The sequence below is a fragment of the Antedon bifida genome, chromosome 5 (genome assembly GCF_963402885.1).
Source record: "Antedon bifida chromosome 5, ecAntBifi1.1, whole genome shotgun sequence".
Classification (NCBI taxonomy): Eukaryota; Metazoa; Echinodermata; class Crinoidea; order Comatulida; family Antedonidae; genus Antedon; species Antedon bifida.
In genome coordinates this window covers 20790629-20804822 of record NC_136230.1, presented here as the reverse complement: position 1 = coordinate 20804822, position 14194 = coordinate 20790629, and the positions used below count along the sequence as shown (strand labels likewise).

General features: G+C 34.4%; 1 protein-coding gene across 4 annotated transcripts; it reads right to left on the bottom strand.

Annotated features, from left to right (window-relative positions):
• Positions 1 to 9: 9 nt before the first annotated feature.
• Positions 10 to 13106, bottom strand: LOC144841949 (uncharacterized). Of its 4 annotated transcripts, none has more exons than XM_078698254.1 (11): positions 13006 to 13106; positions 9300 to 9537; positions 8321 to 8476; positions 8068 to 8159; positions 4198 to 4251; positions 3704 to 3844; positions 3285 to 3433; positions 2722 to 2820; positions 2076 to 2217; positions 1577 to 1796; positions 10 to 807 (listed from the first exon to the last, which is right to left on the bottom strand). In XM_078698254.1, the coding sequence occupies exons 2-11, from the start codon at positions 9486 to 9488 to the stop codon at positions 796 to 798; spliced, it is 1254 nt and encodes a 417-aa protein (XP_078554380.1). In that variant the 5' UTR covers positions 9489 to 9537; positions 13006 to 13106; the 3' UTR covers positions 10 to 795. The 4 variants fall into 4 exon arrangements, with proteins under 4 accessions (XP_078554380.1, XP_078554379.1, XP_078554377.1 ...); XM_078698253.1 differs by lacking the exon at positions 13006 to 13106 and adding an exon at positions 12189 to 12296; XM_078698251.1 differs by lacking the exon at positions 13006 to 13106 and adding an exon at positions 12028 to 12274.
• Positions 13107 to 14194: the final 1088 nt, after the last annotated feature.

Sequence of the window (14194 nt, the reverse complement as noted above, 5' to 3'; positions counted from 1 at the left end):
TATTACCTATTCCAGAACCAATATAATGTATATTTAATCTTAACAATAGCATAGTCATTTCAATTTCATTTGGATTGAATCTGAGTGTGACAATAATGAACCTATCACCTACTTTAATCATTTTACAGCTCTTTACTTTAATGTCCCTTGACTTTAAAATTGCAATTAAAATTTAAAAATCACCATCACAAAGCCAAAATATAAAAACCTGTATTAGTAATTATTCAAATTTCAAAAGTGTTAAGCAAAAACAATCAAAAGATTTAAAACGAAACATTTGAAATGATTCAGAAATATATATTTGTCTTTTATACAAAAGATTTCAATTTTTCGTATTCTTGTGAATATGGTAATATTGTGATGAATTATATTTTTTAGTTTATTATTCAGTAATTGTTTGTAGATATAATAATTATTAATTTGGGACTAAATTTTGCAGTTTTGTCTTTTGGAATTTAATAGAATACTTGTTGTAGAGCACTGTAGTTAAGCTGTTTGTTATAAGCATTCTCTGAATTGAAAGGGATTTAATTGTGGTTGAAAAAGCGGATGAAAAAAATGATGGTACTGCTTGGTGTATAGAATCAATACCCAATAATCATAAAATTCCAGTTAATCAATTAAAAATAAACGTACATTACAAAATATAACTTTCTTAAAATTACCAATGTACATATTTACTAATAGTGAATTTTCCTGTTATTTAGAATTTGTTCTTTTGCCAGGCATTTCAAGTATGTTTGGAAGACATTATTCACGCAAGTTGTTCAAATTTGTTTGCTTCGTTTACTTGAATTACTTCTTTTTCTGAAAATAAAGTGTTTTCAGTCAATTTTATTTGTGGCTGTTTTCAATGCACTCATTTCTTTCACATGAGCACACTAAAGCCTGTTTTCAAGTCGGCGTTGATCGTTAAAAATTCAATGACTGTTTGAAAACTATCAAGTTGAAATGATTACTTTACATCATAGTCACTTGGGCTAGGCCTAGCTTTGACCATGCAGCGATGCAATAAAAATAAATGTAGTCAGCAGGATTTTTCCATAAATTATCTGATGTCATGTACTGTATCGCCAAGATGATTGGTCAGTTCTTGCGTTTTAACATTGCGATATCACTAGAGTTAAACTGGATTCAACTCTTGTGATTGTGAACGATCGCGACTTGTAGCGTCAACGATTATTGCACCTTTTCTTGTTAACATTGCAATGTTTACATAGAAGATCACTGATTATTAACGATAGCGTCGAATAACGTCGACTGGAAAACAGGCTTGAATACACATATCAGATGGAAAACCTTTTGCACAATCACTTTTTAAAGTTTCTATTTAGTACAATTTGTTCACGGTTCATTTTCATACATTCAAATGGAATATATATTCATATTTCTACACTGTTTTATGAAGCACACTCAGTGGATCTTATGGCAAACAAATTGTGCACAAAGATCTAATAAGATGTAATAATTATAAAACACATCATCATGAAACCAAACGATAATAAACTGATTTAAAATTCAGTGTTGCTGGTTCTTCTTAAATAATGTTGTCTTTGATTAATTATTACAACCATACCTTCTTGCTTTTCTTCTTTTTCTTTTTTAATCCAGCACCTAGTTTCATTATGCTGCTAAAGATATCCCCATTGATCATATGTGTAATGCTCACTTTCATACTAGGTAGACCTGAAGCTGCTCGTTGCTGCAATCCTTCCATAACTTGTCTTCCTCCTAAGTCTCCTATATGATTGTCATCCAAATCAAGCTCCTTAAGACAATCTGAATGCTGTATCAATCTAACATGTAATCATCATTGTCATTGTTAAACGTGCAATCCTAAACTATTACGATCAAGCAACAATAAGTAATTAATACAATATTGTATTCATTGAACTGTTAGAGGAATTTAAATATAGTCCATCTATTTTTGCATGGCAGAAAGCAAAAACATACTAGTGTACTTTTTTTCAAAATACTGATGGCTAAGTTGGAACTGTACTGCTTCAACACTCTGGCATTTACTATGTATAGTCCTGTGCACAAATTCATTGCTACATATATTTATTTCTTTTTACCTTCTAAAGAGTCTCATAGCAATTACTGGTCCATACGTTGAACCTTTCCCATAGCAATCAATACCATTATCTGCTAGGTGAAGTTTGTGGATGATTGGACCCACTGGCGGTGGTCCTGCTACTCCTTTTGATTTCTTTTTTCCTACAGAAGATAAAAGGAATCATTTTCAAATTCACTTTTTTTAGTTGCTTCCTATAGTAGCTTTGTGAATATGTTTGGTATATATATATATATATATATATATTGGCTATAAATGTGCTATTTTGTTGAACCAGTGTGCTGTTACATTATTAAACATTTGAACAAATAAACTATCATGTTGAAAATAACACAAGACACTTTCCCTACATTTTTAAAATCTAATTTATAGTCACAACTGCATTTTATGTAAAGATAAATACTATATGGGCCTATTGCAATAATCTTTTTCGTTTTTAAATACCCGCTATAAATACCAGCATGCACTGTGCGTGGATTGATATTTTCATTTTGCTACTGTGCACTTTCGATCGATCGTGAAAGCAAAACAAAGGGAAGAACCGCAACTTTTCAGTGAAAATACCGTGGAATGACCTTGTTTAATGTTTTTAAAGTAATATATATGCATTATTTTTTAAATTGCAGGGTAAGTGTCTTTAAATTTACGTCTTTTCTTCTTTTTTCCTTGTAAACTTCTTTTACTCTTTGCTGAAGCTGGTTTTGAGTCACCTGACATTGCTGTTTGAACACGTTCATTTTCTTTAGCTGAAAATACAGTTTAATTTGCAAATATAAGAATTGGAATAGGGAGGATCTATTATTTTTAATTATTTTATTACCTAATAGAATGAATACTGTATAACAAGACAGAACGCTTCACTCGTATACCTCTAGTACATGCCCACAGATGGTTCTCGAATATATAGAGCTTTCAGGCACATAACTGGAAATAATGATGTAGTTGAATATCATTGTGCCCATCATTAATAGGCCTAAAAGCTTAAGATGGATTACGTGAAACAAATGCAAAGGGTATTAAATAACGAAAAACATAAACATTGGAAAAAGGCACATAAATAAATATTTACACATTACAGAACCTAATCCACTCGCCTAACAAAAATGCATATAATATAAATCCTAGCCAAAATAAAGTTGGGTACGGAAAGAAATAGGACCAAAATCAATACTATGCAGGCAACCTTTTCAATAACAAAATTAGGTGGTACCTAATAAAGCCGCTTGTGCTTCTTCTTCTGCCTTCCTTTCTGCTTTCTCTACACGATTCAAAGATTCAACTTCAGCATGATCAGCCAATAGAATAATCAATTCAATAGCACCTTCTGTCTGCAAGTTGTTGCCATTCAAAAATATATCTCTAATAGAAAAATTTCGTAATTTTATACAATGTATAAAAACAAATATTTATAATTTCTAGATTAGGGGAATCTGAAGTTGGCAGAGCAAAGAGATAATGTAAATAGAACAACAATGAAATACGGGAGAATCAATTGAACATGCATTTTGAATCTGATTGCAAGACATAAATATTCTAACATTGAATTGTCAGTAACTTCAGTGCTAAAGATCAGTTACTAGTTAAATGCCTTTTAAAAAACAAGACCCAACTGTGCCTACTGCGAGATACCTTATCGCTGTTGATGACATAACTTCTCCAAGCATACTGCCACTTTCCACACCCAGGTCACAATAACATAAGCTTAGACTTAACAGACTTTTATTGTTTTTTAGTCCTTTGCAAAGACCTCTTACACCTTCGTCACCAAATCTGAAATTATTAAGTGTAATTATTTCAGATCACCTAAGTACTGTGGTGTGTGAACAAAGGTAGAGCTTGATACAATAAAACAATAAGAATCACTACAAGCTTGTTTCGTTTGGCCAACACAAAAAGCTTCAGGTGAATTAAAAAACAATTTAATCTACAGGACTAAGATAATGAATGACTTTAATGAATTTAGTATATGAAATTAATAATAATAGAATATATGCCTATAAGATAACATTTTATTTCTAGAAAGGATATAAGCAATACTGATGATCACCATTAGGCTTGCATAATTCTAAGGGCATTTTTTTCAAAAGATATATAAGCCTACAAAAATAAAGAACACAACTTACTCATTGTTGTCTAAACTAAGAATTGTCAGTTGTGTTATAAATGAGTTGGCATTTCTAAAAAAGAGTACAAAATGTAAATAGATATTGTTCTTAAGCCTGTTTTCCTGTCTACGTTATTCGACGCTATCGTCGTTGATCGTTAACAGTTCAACGACGATCGTTTGAAAACGATCAAGTTGAAATAATAACGATAGCGAGTACCTTTTCCTGTAAATCGTTAACATTTCAATGTTTACGTAGAAGATCGCCGATTATTGTTAACGATAGCGTCGACAGGAAAACAGGCTTTATAGTCTAGACCATTTTTATTGGTTTCCAAAACTTTGTTTAATTATACATGACAACAATAGCATGGAACTAGCACACTGATAGAACATGCATTATCATCCAATATAACCTTATTGATTTTGTCAGAATTTTCATTCCTTTATTTATTCTTTATAATAATAAATAATAATAATATTTATTCGGTCATCAATGTAAAAATAACCAGGAATGAGAATAGGCTAAAGCCCAAACAGATTCTGCACTCACTCCATACAATACAATCAGTTAAAGATAAAACCATATACAAGAAAAATACAAATAAATTATACATAACATGAAATATAGTGTTTTGTTAGAGGGTAACGGGACGATTCGGCCCTGGGACGATTCGGCTCGGGACTATTCGGCCCGGGACGATTCGGCACACTTGCATTTATCGGCTTTGATATGCATTTATAAGCATAAAATAAGCTTTTTTCCCCAAACTTTATTTTTAGAGAGACTATGGGGTAGCACTACTAGGGATAAAGATGCAATAAAGCAAACATTTTGAAAACATTGTCGAAAATAATCATTTTTTAGTCACGCGAACGATGTAAACAAGTTACGCCCTCTGTTGGCCGCTTGGCGAATGCACGAAATAAACAGGTTTTCGAAGTAATAAATTGAATATAAAATTACGTTTTTTTAGTAATTTATTATATATATTATATCAACTTTGTCAATATCAATAAAATACGGATTGTTAAACACCTTTAAAAACTTGATAAATAAAAAAAAAAATGAATATGAATTTGGTCTAAAGTGAGACGTTTCGGCCCACAAAGTGGGATGTTTCGGCCCAAAAGTGGGCCGAATCGTCCCACCAAAAGTGGGCCGAATAGTCCCGGGCCGAATCGTCTCAGGGCCGAATCGTCCCTGAACCTTGTTAGAGCAGCCTTAAATATTGAAATTGTTTGTGAATCTTTTATGTCATTTGGTATTTGCTCCCATAGTCTAGGAAAGGAAACAAATACAGAATTATGAAAAGTATTGCCTTTCGAATTCCAACGTAAAAGCCTACCCGGACATCTTTCACTAGTTTTAATATACTCATTGAAAGAATGGGGACAGTAACCTTTCAACACCTTAAATCCTAATGAAAGTCTATGTAATTTAAACAAGTCATCAATAGATAATAATTCAAGCACTTTCAACCTATGAAAATAAGATGTGTCCCAGGAACCTTCCTTTCTAAACATTATTATCCTTGTTGCTTTCCTTTGTACACTTTCTATTCTATTAATATATGATTTCTCAAATGGTGCCCACATTGAACAACAGTAGGTAACCACTGGAAGTAATAGAGCTTTGTATAAGTTCAACATAGCTAACCAGGACATATTTTTACTAAATTTTGAAATGAAACCAAGCAATCTGCTTGCTTTACAACATATATAATTAACTTGTGCATTATTTTTTCTGTCAATTATCTTGAAATCAATTTCATCTAGCTACATCAATTTTTCAGATCCTTATGGCCAGGAATCACTCTAAGCTTTTCATGGTGTGCAATAAAAATATATCTTCACAACCAGCTATCATAATTAATGTTGTGCATCAATACCGGCTATAGTATTTTCAGTACCAAGATTGAATCCCATCATGGAAAAATTATAGATTGTTATCTTTTTTATTTTATAAATAGATTCTGACAAACCTTATTTGTCTTTTTTGTGTGCTAATAATTTGAATACAGTAATGTATAATTATTGTATATATGTATCATTACCCAGTGGCGTAATGCCTATGAGCGCTCACTGGCTAAACCCAGGGGCGCTGGAGCTCGAGGGGCCCCAGCAGTTTAAAAAAAAATCAGTTATAACATAGTAAAGCAAAAAAATAATAGTATTACTTATATTTAGGAGGAAAGACTGGACATTAAAAATAAGAACAAAATTCATGTTCAATACTGTGCTTTCATCTGCGGTTCTACCTTTTATACATGCGGAAGTTTTAGCGTGACGACTTCAAAGTTGGACAGTACAGTTTAAACAGTAGTAATAGCTGGAGCTGCCATTGGAGTAAACTGTACAGCTAGGCCTCTGGCTTTATACCGTAAATAATAGTAATCATAATGATGTCCTGAATGTAATAATAAAATACCTAGTGCTAGTTGTCCCATGACCTAGGTGATCGTAGAGGCGTAGCAGATGAGATACACAGGCATAAGCCATATCTCCCAGCAGTGCCTATCTCCTCTCCAGGCTGGCTTTTGAAATGATGCTTCACCGGTTCGTGTGATGAGTGACGAATTGTACCGGGAAAGTTCTAAAGTATATTTCAACATCATCCGCCATCTTGGATCCAAGTTAGGGGCCAAAATGGGGTCAAAATTCCCACTGTTGATGTCTGTTCGTTGGAGTTGGGGTTGAGGGGATAGTGGGGATTTTTCTTAGGCTAGGAGTAGTAGGCTATCAAATTGACCAGAATTGTGGTAGGAAATTGTTAAAGTATTTTAATTATCCATGGGAAGGGGATGAGAGTTTGGGGTGGGTATGTAGGCCTATCACCATGACCAAAACTGTACTGGGAATGTTTTAAACTACATTTGAAAACTTCCACTGAGGGATTATGGGTTGGGAGTGATACATAATTTGTCTGGAAGCGTCTTAAACACATCACCCAGTATCTGGGATGTGTTGGGAAGGAGGAGGAGGAGGGTGGAAATACTGGATGAAATGAAGTATAACATGATTGGAATTGTACTAGGAAAAGTTAATACATTTGAACTGTCCAGGGGAGGAGTTAAGGTTTGTTGATTGTGGCTGGGATGGCGAGAGGAGAAAGAAGGCTGGGGGCCGCAGTATCAAAATTAGATATTTTGATAATCAGCCAATATGACACCTATTCATTTACACAGTTTACAACATACTTAAACCATTATTAGGCCTATCATAGCTATGTATACCCCTCTCATTTTGAATCTAAAGTTGAATTGAATTTGTCCTGGGAAGATTTTGTTTTTTAAAAAGAGTGTGGGGTTGAGGTTGGTGAGTATAGGGAGATACTAATTTTAAAACCCGTCCTAGGGCGGGTATAATTGCTAGTTTATTATATAATTATAAATTTTATTCATAATCAACAAATTGTTATATCAATTACTTTTTTAATGTAAACTTATTTTAATGCCTTTGTTTAAATCTGAACTGTAACCTTCGGCCCCTGCGTTACGCCACTGTCATTACCATTTGTCCATTTTGTGTTTTGATTTACCTTTTTGCTTATTTTATTTTGTATTTCCATTGTGATCCAGCCACTGATACCCACACAATATATATATATATATATTAATATTAATATCAATGAGCTGCATAGGCAGGGTAGATAAAAAAAAAATCAAAAATGCTAAAACTGCCTCAATTTAATAACATTTTAATATATAAATATATTTCATTGATAATAGATGATACAATACATTCTGTATAACATCAATATACGTCGTATATAGCGTTTAATGCACAGAGCCTCTAAGCGCTTACATTATTACCCCAGTCATTTTTGTATCAAACACTTATGGAAACGTCCACACGCCCTCACAAAAAACAGGAGATACAAACTTACCGTAGTAATCTCTGCAACGCATATGGCTGAATATCACAGTTAAAAAATTCAAGTCTGTGAATTGGATATGAACCTTTCTCTAGTGTCAGTGCCTTGAAAGAAAAACAGAAAAAATATATAAACTGTAAGATCCAATTCAGTATGTTCATTGAGTTTAATCTGTGTCCTAAGATCCAGCCACTGATACCTACAGGTATAACATTGTCATTTTTTCAGTAATTTGCCTTTGGATTTATAATTAATTTACACTTACAAGATTAGCAACATCTTGGTAAATTAGTGGAATATCCCAAATGTGTAGTTCTTTTATCCACTTGTAGCGTTCATGACGGATTGACAGTAACAATGGTTCCAACTTTACATTTGACATCTCAGCATCTTCCCAGCCAGATATTGGTTGAAGGATAAACTATTTTTTTTATGAAGTATATTAAACAAAAAGGCAGTCTTAAATATCACAAAACATCATCCATGCCATTCTCCTTTTTGTGTAGTGGAACAAATTAACATTGTAAAGTAGTTGACATATTTTTAATTGCTGACATATTGTATTAAAAGTTTAAATATGTATATTAAAATACTTTAGTATGTTCACAAGTAAGATTATAATGTGCCATTAGCTGTCAAGTTTTACTGAACATACATCCATATTTTCAAATAGCAACATATTGTTATATAAAACTTTAGTATATTTTCAGTCTGTGCCTAACAAAACCATGTATTATTCACGGTGTAAATAATAATTTGTTTGTGTTATTTTCACAGCTTGTTTAAAAACAACTGGTATGGCCAATAGAAGTCAAAGGGGTTACAAAATGCAAACTTATACTTCTTCTTTTATGAATCGAATTTAAAGTACAACTACAACTAAAGTTTGGTTTAAGAATATGTGTGTATGACACAAAATAAACACAATTCAGCACTGTAAACATACTTCATGTCACAGGATGGCTTAGTAAATAATTTCTAACGTATGTGCATGTTGAGTTTGCGCAGATAACCCAAACTCGTTAAGGTGACAAGTTCAAATCTAGTTATCATAACTTTATTAAAACTACAAAATGGCCTATTGAAAGTCTTTTTAATAATCTTAAAAAATACCCAATGTAATATAAATTGACGTGCTGCTGGTTAAACTTATGATTTTATTATAGAAATGTGCTATACAAATGATATTTGATATTCCAGCATGGAGAAATAGAATATAGTAAAATTCATTGTTCTAATCTTACCCTCACAATGAGTTTATCATCTTCTGCACAAGACTTCATCAATGATTTTATTCCTGGACATATTGCACTTCTCTTTTCTTTACAGTTGTTTATATAAATTCGTTGTAGTTTTTTTACTAAGTCACCAGGATGTTCCAGCATTCCCTTCAGTTTCTTTTTCTTCTTCCCTTTGCCTTTTTTTGGTGCCATGACGTGATTGTTTTTGTCACTTTTCCTGTTAGTTTCTCACCATTAACACCTATATTTATGTTAAAATAATTGGGAAAAATTAGTTTGAGTGATATCAATGTTCTTTTAATACTAGGCCTAGGAAGGTTACCGGCAATATTCTATGTGTTTTTAAAAATAAAATATTTTTTTAGGCATAGTACATTATTTATTCACCATGAGTAAATAATAAATGTTAGCAATAATCTCTTAAATATAAACTCCAATAATCAAAATCGACTGGAAAATCGTTCCTGCTTACATATATATGTTATTATAATGACATGTTAAGATAACAATTTTAATCGGCACCGTTTACAATTTGTTTTATGTTGTACCCAAGATCCCGAATGATTTCCACTCTGGAACGGGGCGAAATCATACAAAAACATTTTTTTATTTCTTATGGCAGTTTTGTTATTGTCATTTCTAATTAATTACCTACAACAATGTCATGATATTTTTTCAGTTTATGAAACATCGTCAGCATTGATTTTTAAAGTGAGAATATCCCAAAATCATCCTACTTTATAGGCTTCTTCGTAATGATCCTGATACAAAAACCATCTATGACCTACATCTCCGATTTTGATTTTAAAAAAAAGCTGATTCATACATAAGTGAAAACGGACCTAATGGGTGGCCGACCTGACCTTGGGGAAAGTCTAGGTCAATCCCAATCCCAGGTCTTTTCCCAGTTTCAAATTTGGAAAGCAACTAATTTGCAGCGCCGTTCAATGGTATATGACATTGAATACCGTAAATCTTCTAATAGTAACCCACACTCTAATAGTAACCCCTTCTAATAGTAACCCACCTTATAGGTCAATCTATAATAATGGGTGCAGGTCAAGTCGGCCCCAAACCGTCTCGGCCAAAGTCAAGTCGGCCCCACGTCAAGTCGGCCCCAAGTCAACTCGGCCTCAAGTCAACTCGGCCTCACATCAACTCGGCCAAAAACTAATCGGTCAACTCGGCCCCGTTAAAGTATGGAACGCAAAAAGTGCTTAATATTATTATGATTATTACTATCCACGCTTTAAAAAAATGAAGAAACAAGAAAAATACTCATATAAAAAAAATGATCTCATTACCGATATGAATAGACGTACCCGCGTGTTACAAAAACACGTGCAGGTCATTTTAGTAAATCGAAGACGTTGGCCTACGTTCCACCATTTGGCCATAGAAAAACTGATCGTACATCGTTTTGGCGTGCCTCGTTTTTGTCCATGATTTGCGTTTTTAAAAAAGGGGAATCCCCCGGTCAGCGAAAACACGTAGCAGTTGTAGATATCGAAATAGCTACCAAAGGCGCAGGGAGGCGCAGCTACGAATTGGTTTCAGATGTTGTCGCCTAATCAAATGGATATGCATACACTGAAAAAAACCTACGCGTGATTCAACCATGGAGTTAACATCAATATTTTATACCTCAATGATTCAACCAAACAATCTTACTACACCTAATAATTCATGTCCTCGCATATCGGACATTGAATTTTGACGCACGGACGAACATACGCGCCGACGTACGTGCATCATCATTATTGGGCCTACAATGTGTTCCTATTTATTATCCAAATGTTCATTGTAATCATTAGTAATAGTATGATTGCTTATCATTCTTATTTGTGTTGCTAAATGTATCATTGTCTAAATATTAATATTCATTAAAAGTTAGAATTATTCATAGGTAAAAAAATGTGAAGAAATATCAATCCCCTTCCTTTGCACTTTTTGCGTTCCATACTTTAATGGGGCCGAGTTGACCGATTATTTTTTGGCCGAGTTGACGTGAGGCCGAGTTGACTTGAGGCCGAGTTGACTTGAGGCCGAGTTGACTTGGGGCCGACTTGACTTGGGGCCGACTTGACTTTGGCCGAGACGGTTTAGGGCCGACTTGGATCGAAATCATAATAATAACCCACTACTCTAATAGTAACCCATGGGGGTTACTATTATAGTCACAAAAACTTATGATGCAGCCGTATTTTGAAAATAAGGAGATAAAATGCATGTTGATCTCTGGAGTGGGGGAGGATTGAGTGTTGAGTTCAACCAAATTTGTTATTCGTACTGTTTTATTATTTTGCTATGAGTTGCTGACCAGAAAAGTTGGGGGTGGGTTACTATTTTCAGGGGCCTAATTTACGATTAGTAATAATAACCCACTACTCTAATAGTAACCCCGTTCTAATAGTAACCCTCCTTCTAATAGTAACCCTCCTTCTAATAGTAACCCACCCTAAAAAACAATCAAAGAATATATAATTATAACCCAGGGTTACAATTAGAAGATTTACGGTATGGTAATTTTCTGTTTCAGCTGATGTTTACATTGCAAAGATCCCTTTGCAATGTATGCCTTACTTACAAGTATTAAGGCATATACTGTATACCACTGTACATTGTACACCATCTATGAGTGTGCAATGGTGAGTTGAAAAATGAATTGAATGTCACCCTGGGCCTTAGTGTCGTGACAATCTTATAAGGTGCCTTACGATGTAATACTTACTGCCATGTTGTGCTTATAAATATAACCTCTTTATAGCGTAGTTTTAATATATTACAACTTTAGTTATTAAATAGGACCTGTACCGTTGCCGTGCTTACTTCGAACATGGAAAACATTAGTCACACACAAGTTGAGCAGAGTACCAAATCTGCCAAGTTTACCTTCTCCCTCCAGAAGTGTAGTTGGTCTTAGCTTATAATGTATCTTTGGTTGTTCTTAGAAACCAGCCTGGACCAATCACAATTCACTAAAGTGTGCGTAGGCCCGCCCACCAGACGACCGCTGCTTTGATTGCCCGGGACTATTCGGCCCTGGGACGATTCGGCCCACTTTTGGGCCGAAACATCCCACTTTGTGGGCCGAAACGTCTCACTTTAGACCAAATTCATATTCATATTTTTGGTATTTATCAAGTTTTTAAAGGTGAAAACAATCCGTATTTTATTGATATTGACAAAGTTGATATAATATATATAATAAATTACTAAAAAAACGTAATTTTATATTCAATTTATTACTTCGAAAACCTTGTTTATTTCGTGCATTCGCCAAGCGGCCAACAGAGGGCGTAACTTGTTTACATCGTTCGCGTGACTATTTTTTTTTAAATGTTTGCTTTATTGCATCTTTATCCCTAGTAGTACTACCCCATAGTCTCTCTGAAAATAAAGTTTGGGGAAAAAAGCTTATTTTATGCTTATAAAATGCATCAAAGCCGATAAATGTAAGTGTGCCGAATCGTCTCAGGGCCGAATCGTCCCGGGCCGAATAGTCCCGGGCCGAATCCTCCCAGGGCCGAATCGTCCCGGGCCGAATCGTCTCAGGGCCGAATCGTCCCGTTACCGTCCTAGGGCTAAATCGTCTCAGGGCCGAATCGTCCCGCTACCGAATGAATCGTCAATAATGGTTGCTCAACGGAACGTGTTTATGCCATAGCACTGAACTAGGCCTTATTATAAGCAGTTTAGTACTTTTTACCGTCTGTGCTTAGTTGTACACTGTTGTAAAACACGACGAAATAGGCCTACAAATAAGTATTTAAAATCATTTACTACTACTGCAGTGTTGCAAAAAGTTTCAATTCCCCCGGCAGCAACGCAGCGGTAGCGGGACGATTCGGCCCTGAGAGGATTCGGCCCGGGACGATTCGGCCCTGGGACGATTCGACCCGGGACTATTCGGCCCTGAGACGATTCGGCACACTTACATTTATCGGCTTTGATATGCATTTATAAGCATAAAATAAGCTTTTTTCCCCCAAACTTTGTGGGACTATGGGGTAGCACTACTAGGGATAAAGATACAATAAAGCAAACATTTTGAAAACATTGTCGAAAATGATCATTTTTTAGTCACGCGAACGATGTAAACAAGTTACGCCCTCTGTTTGCCGCTTGGCGAATGCACGAAATAAACAAGGTTTTCGAAGTAATAAATTGAATATAAAATTACGTTTTTTTAGTAATTTATTATATATATTATATCAACATTGTCAATATTAATAAAATACGGATTGTTAAACACATTTAAACACTTGATAAATACCCAAAAAAATGAATATGAATTTGGTCTAAAGTGAGACGTTTCGGCCCACAAAGTGGGATGTTTCGGCCAAAAATCCTGGATCCGCCCCTGATTCTTATGATAAAACAAATGAAATCTTACAAGTTGTTATCCTAGAACTATAATGATAACCCTCCACATGCTGCCTTTGATGAAAATAATATTTTCATTCATCAAATCAAATGATGATTATTGCAAACTATACGTGACGCCATACAACGATTTTATTGTTCTTATTCATCATGACGTCATTTATTGGATAACAAAAAAAGTCAGCATAACTTTTAAAATTTCCTTTGTTTCAGGTATGAAAAATGCATATTTATCTATTTATCGTCGAATGGGCCTTTATGTTTCTCTTCCTTCCCGGTACAAAGGCTCCACAGCCCAGTAAAATCTCCCACCCTCTTTCCCTATCTTTACGCCGACTCCAGTCAGAATGCTTTTTTTTCGAGTAAGGAACATTTTTTCAGCTTTCGGTTTTAGTGTCCGTACTAATATACGATAACATTTCAATAATCTCTTGATAGTTCAGATACAGATACAGATCTTTTATTTTCATACAAACCAAAATAGTACAGTATGAAATTTGTCTTCTTGTTGC

Bases quoted from the DNA above. Each gene is read 5' to 3' on its own strand.
- LOC144841949 (XM_078698254.1), bottom strand. From the start codon at position 9,488: ATGGCACCAAAAAAAGGCAAAGGGAAGAAGAAAAAGAAACTGAAGGGA. The intron at 8,160-8,320 runs GTAAGTGTAAAT...TTTTCTTTCAAG, and splicing joins ACCAAGATGTTGCTAATCTT to GCACTGACACTAGAGAAAGG. The intron at 1,797-2,075 runs GTAAAAAGAAAT...ATTACATGTTAG, and splicing joins GCTATGAGACTCTTTAGAAG to ATTGATACAGCATTCAGATT.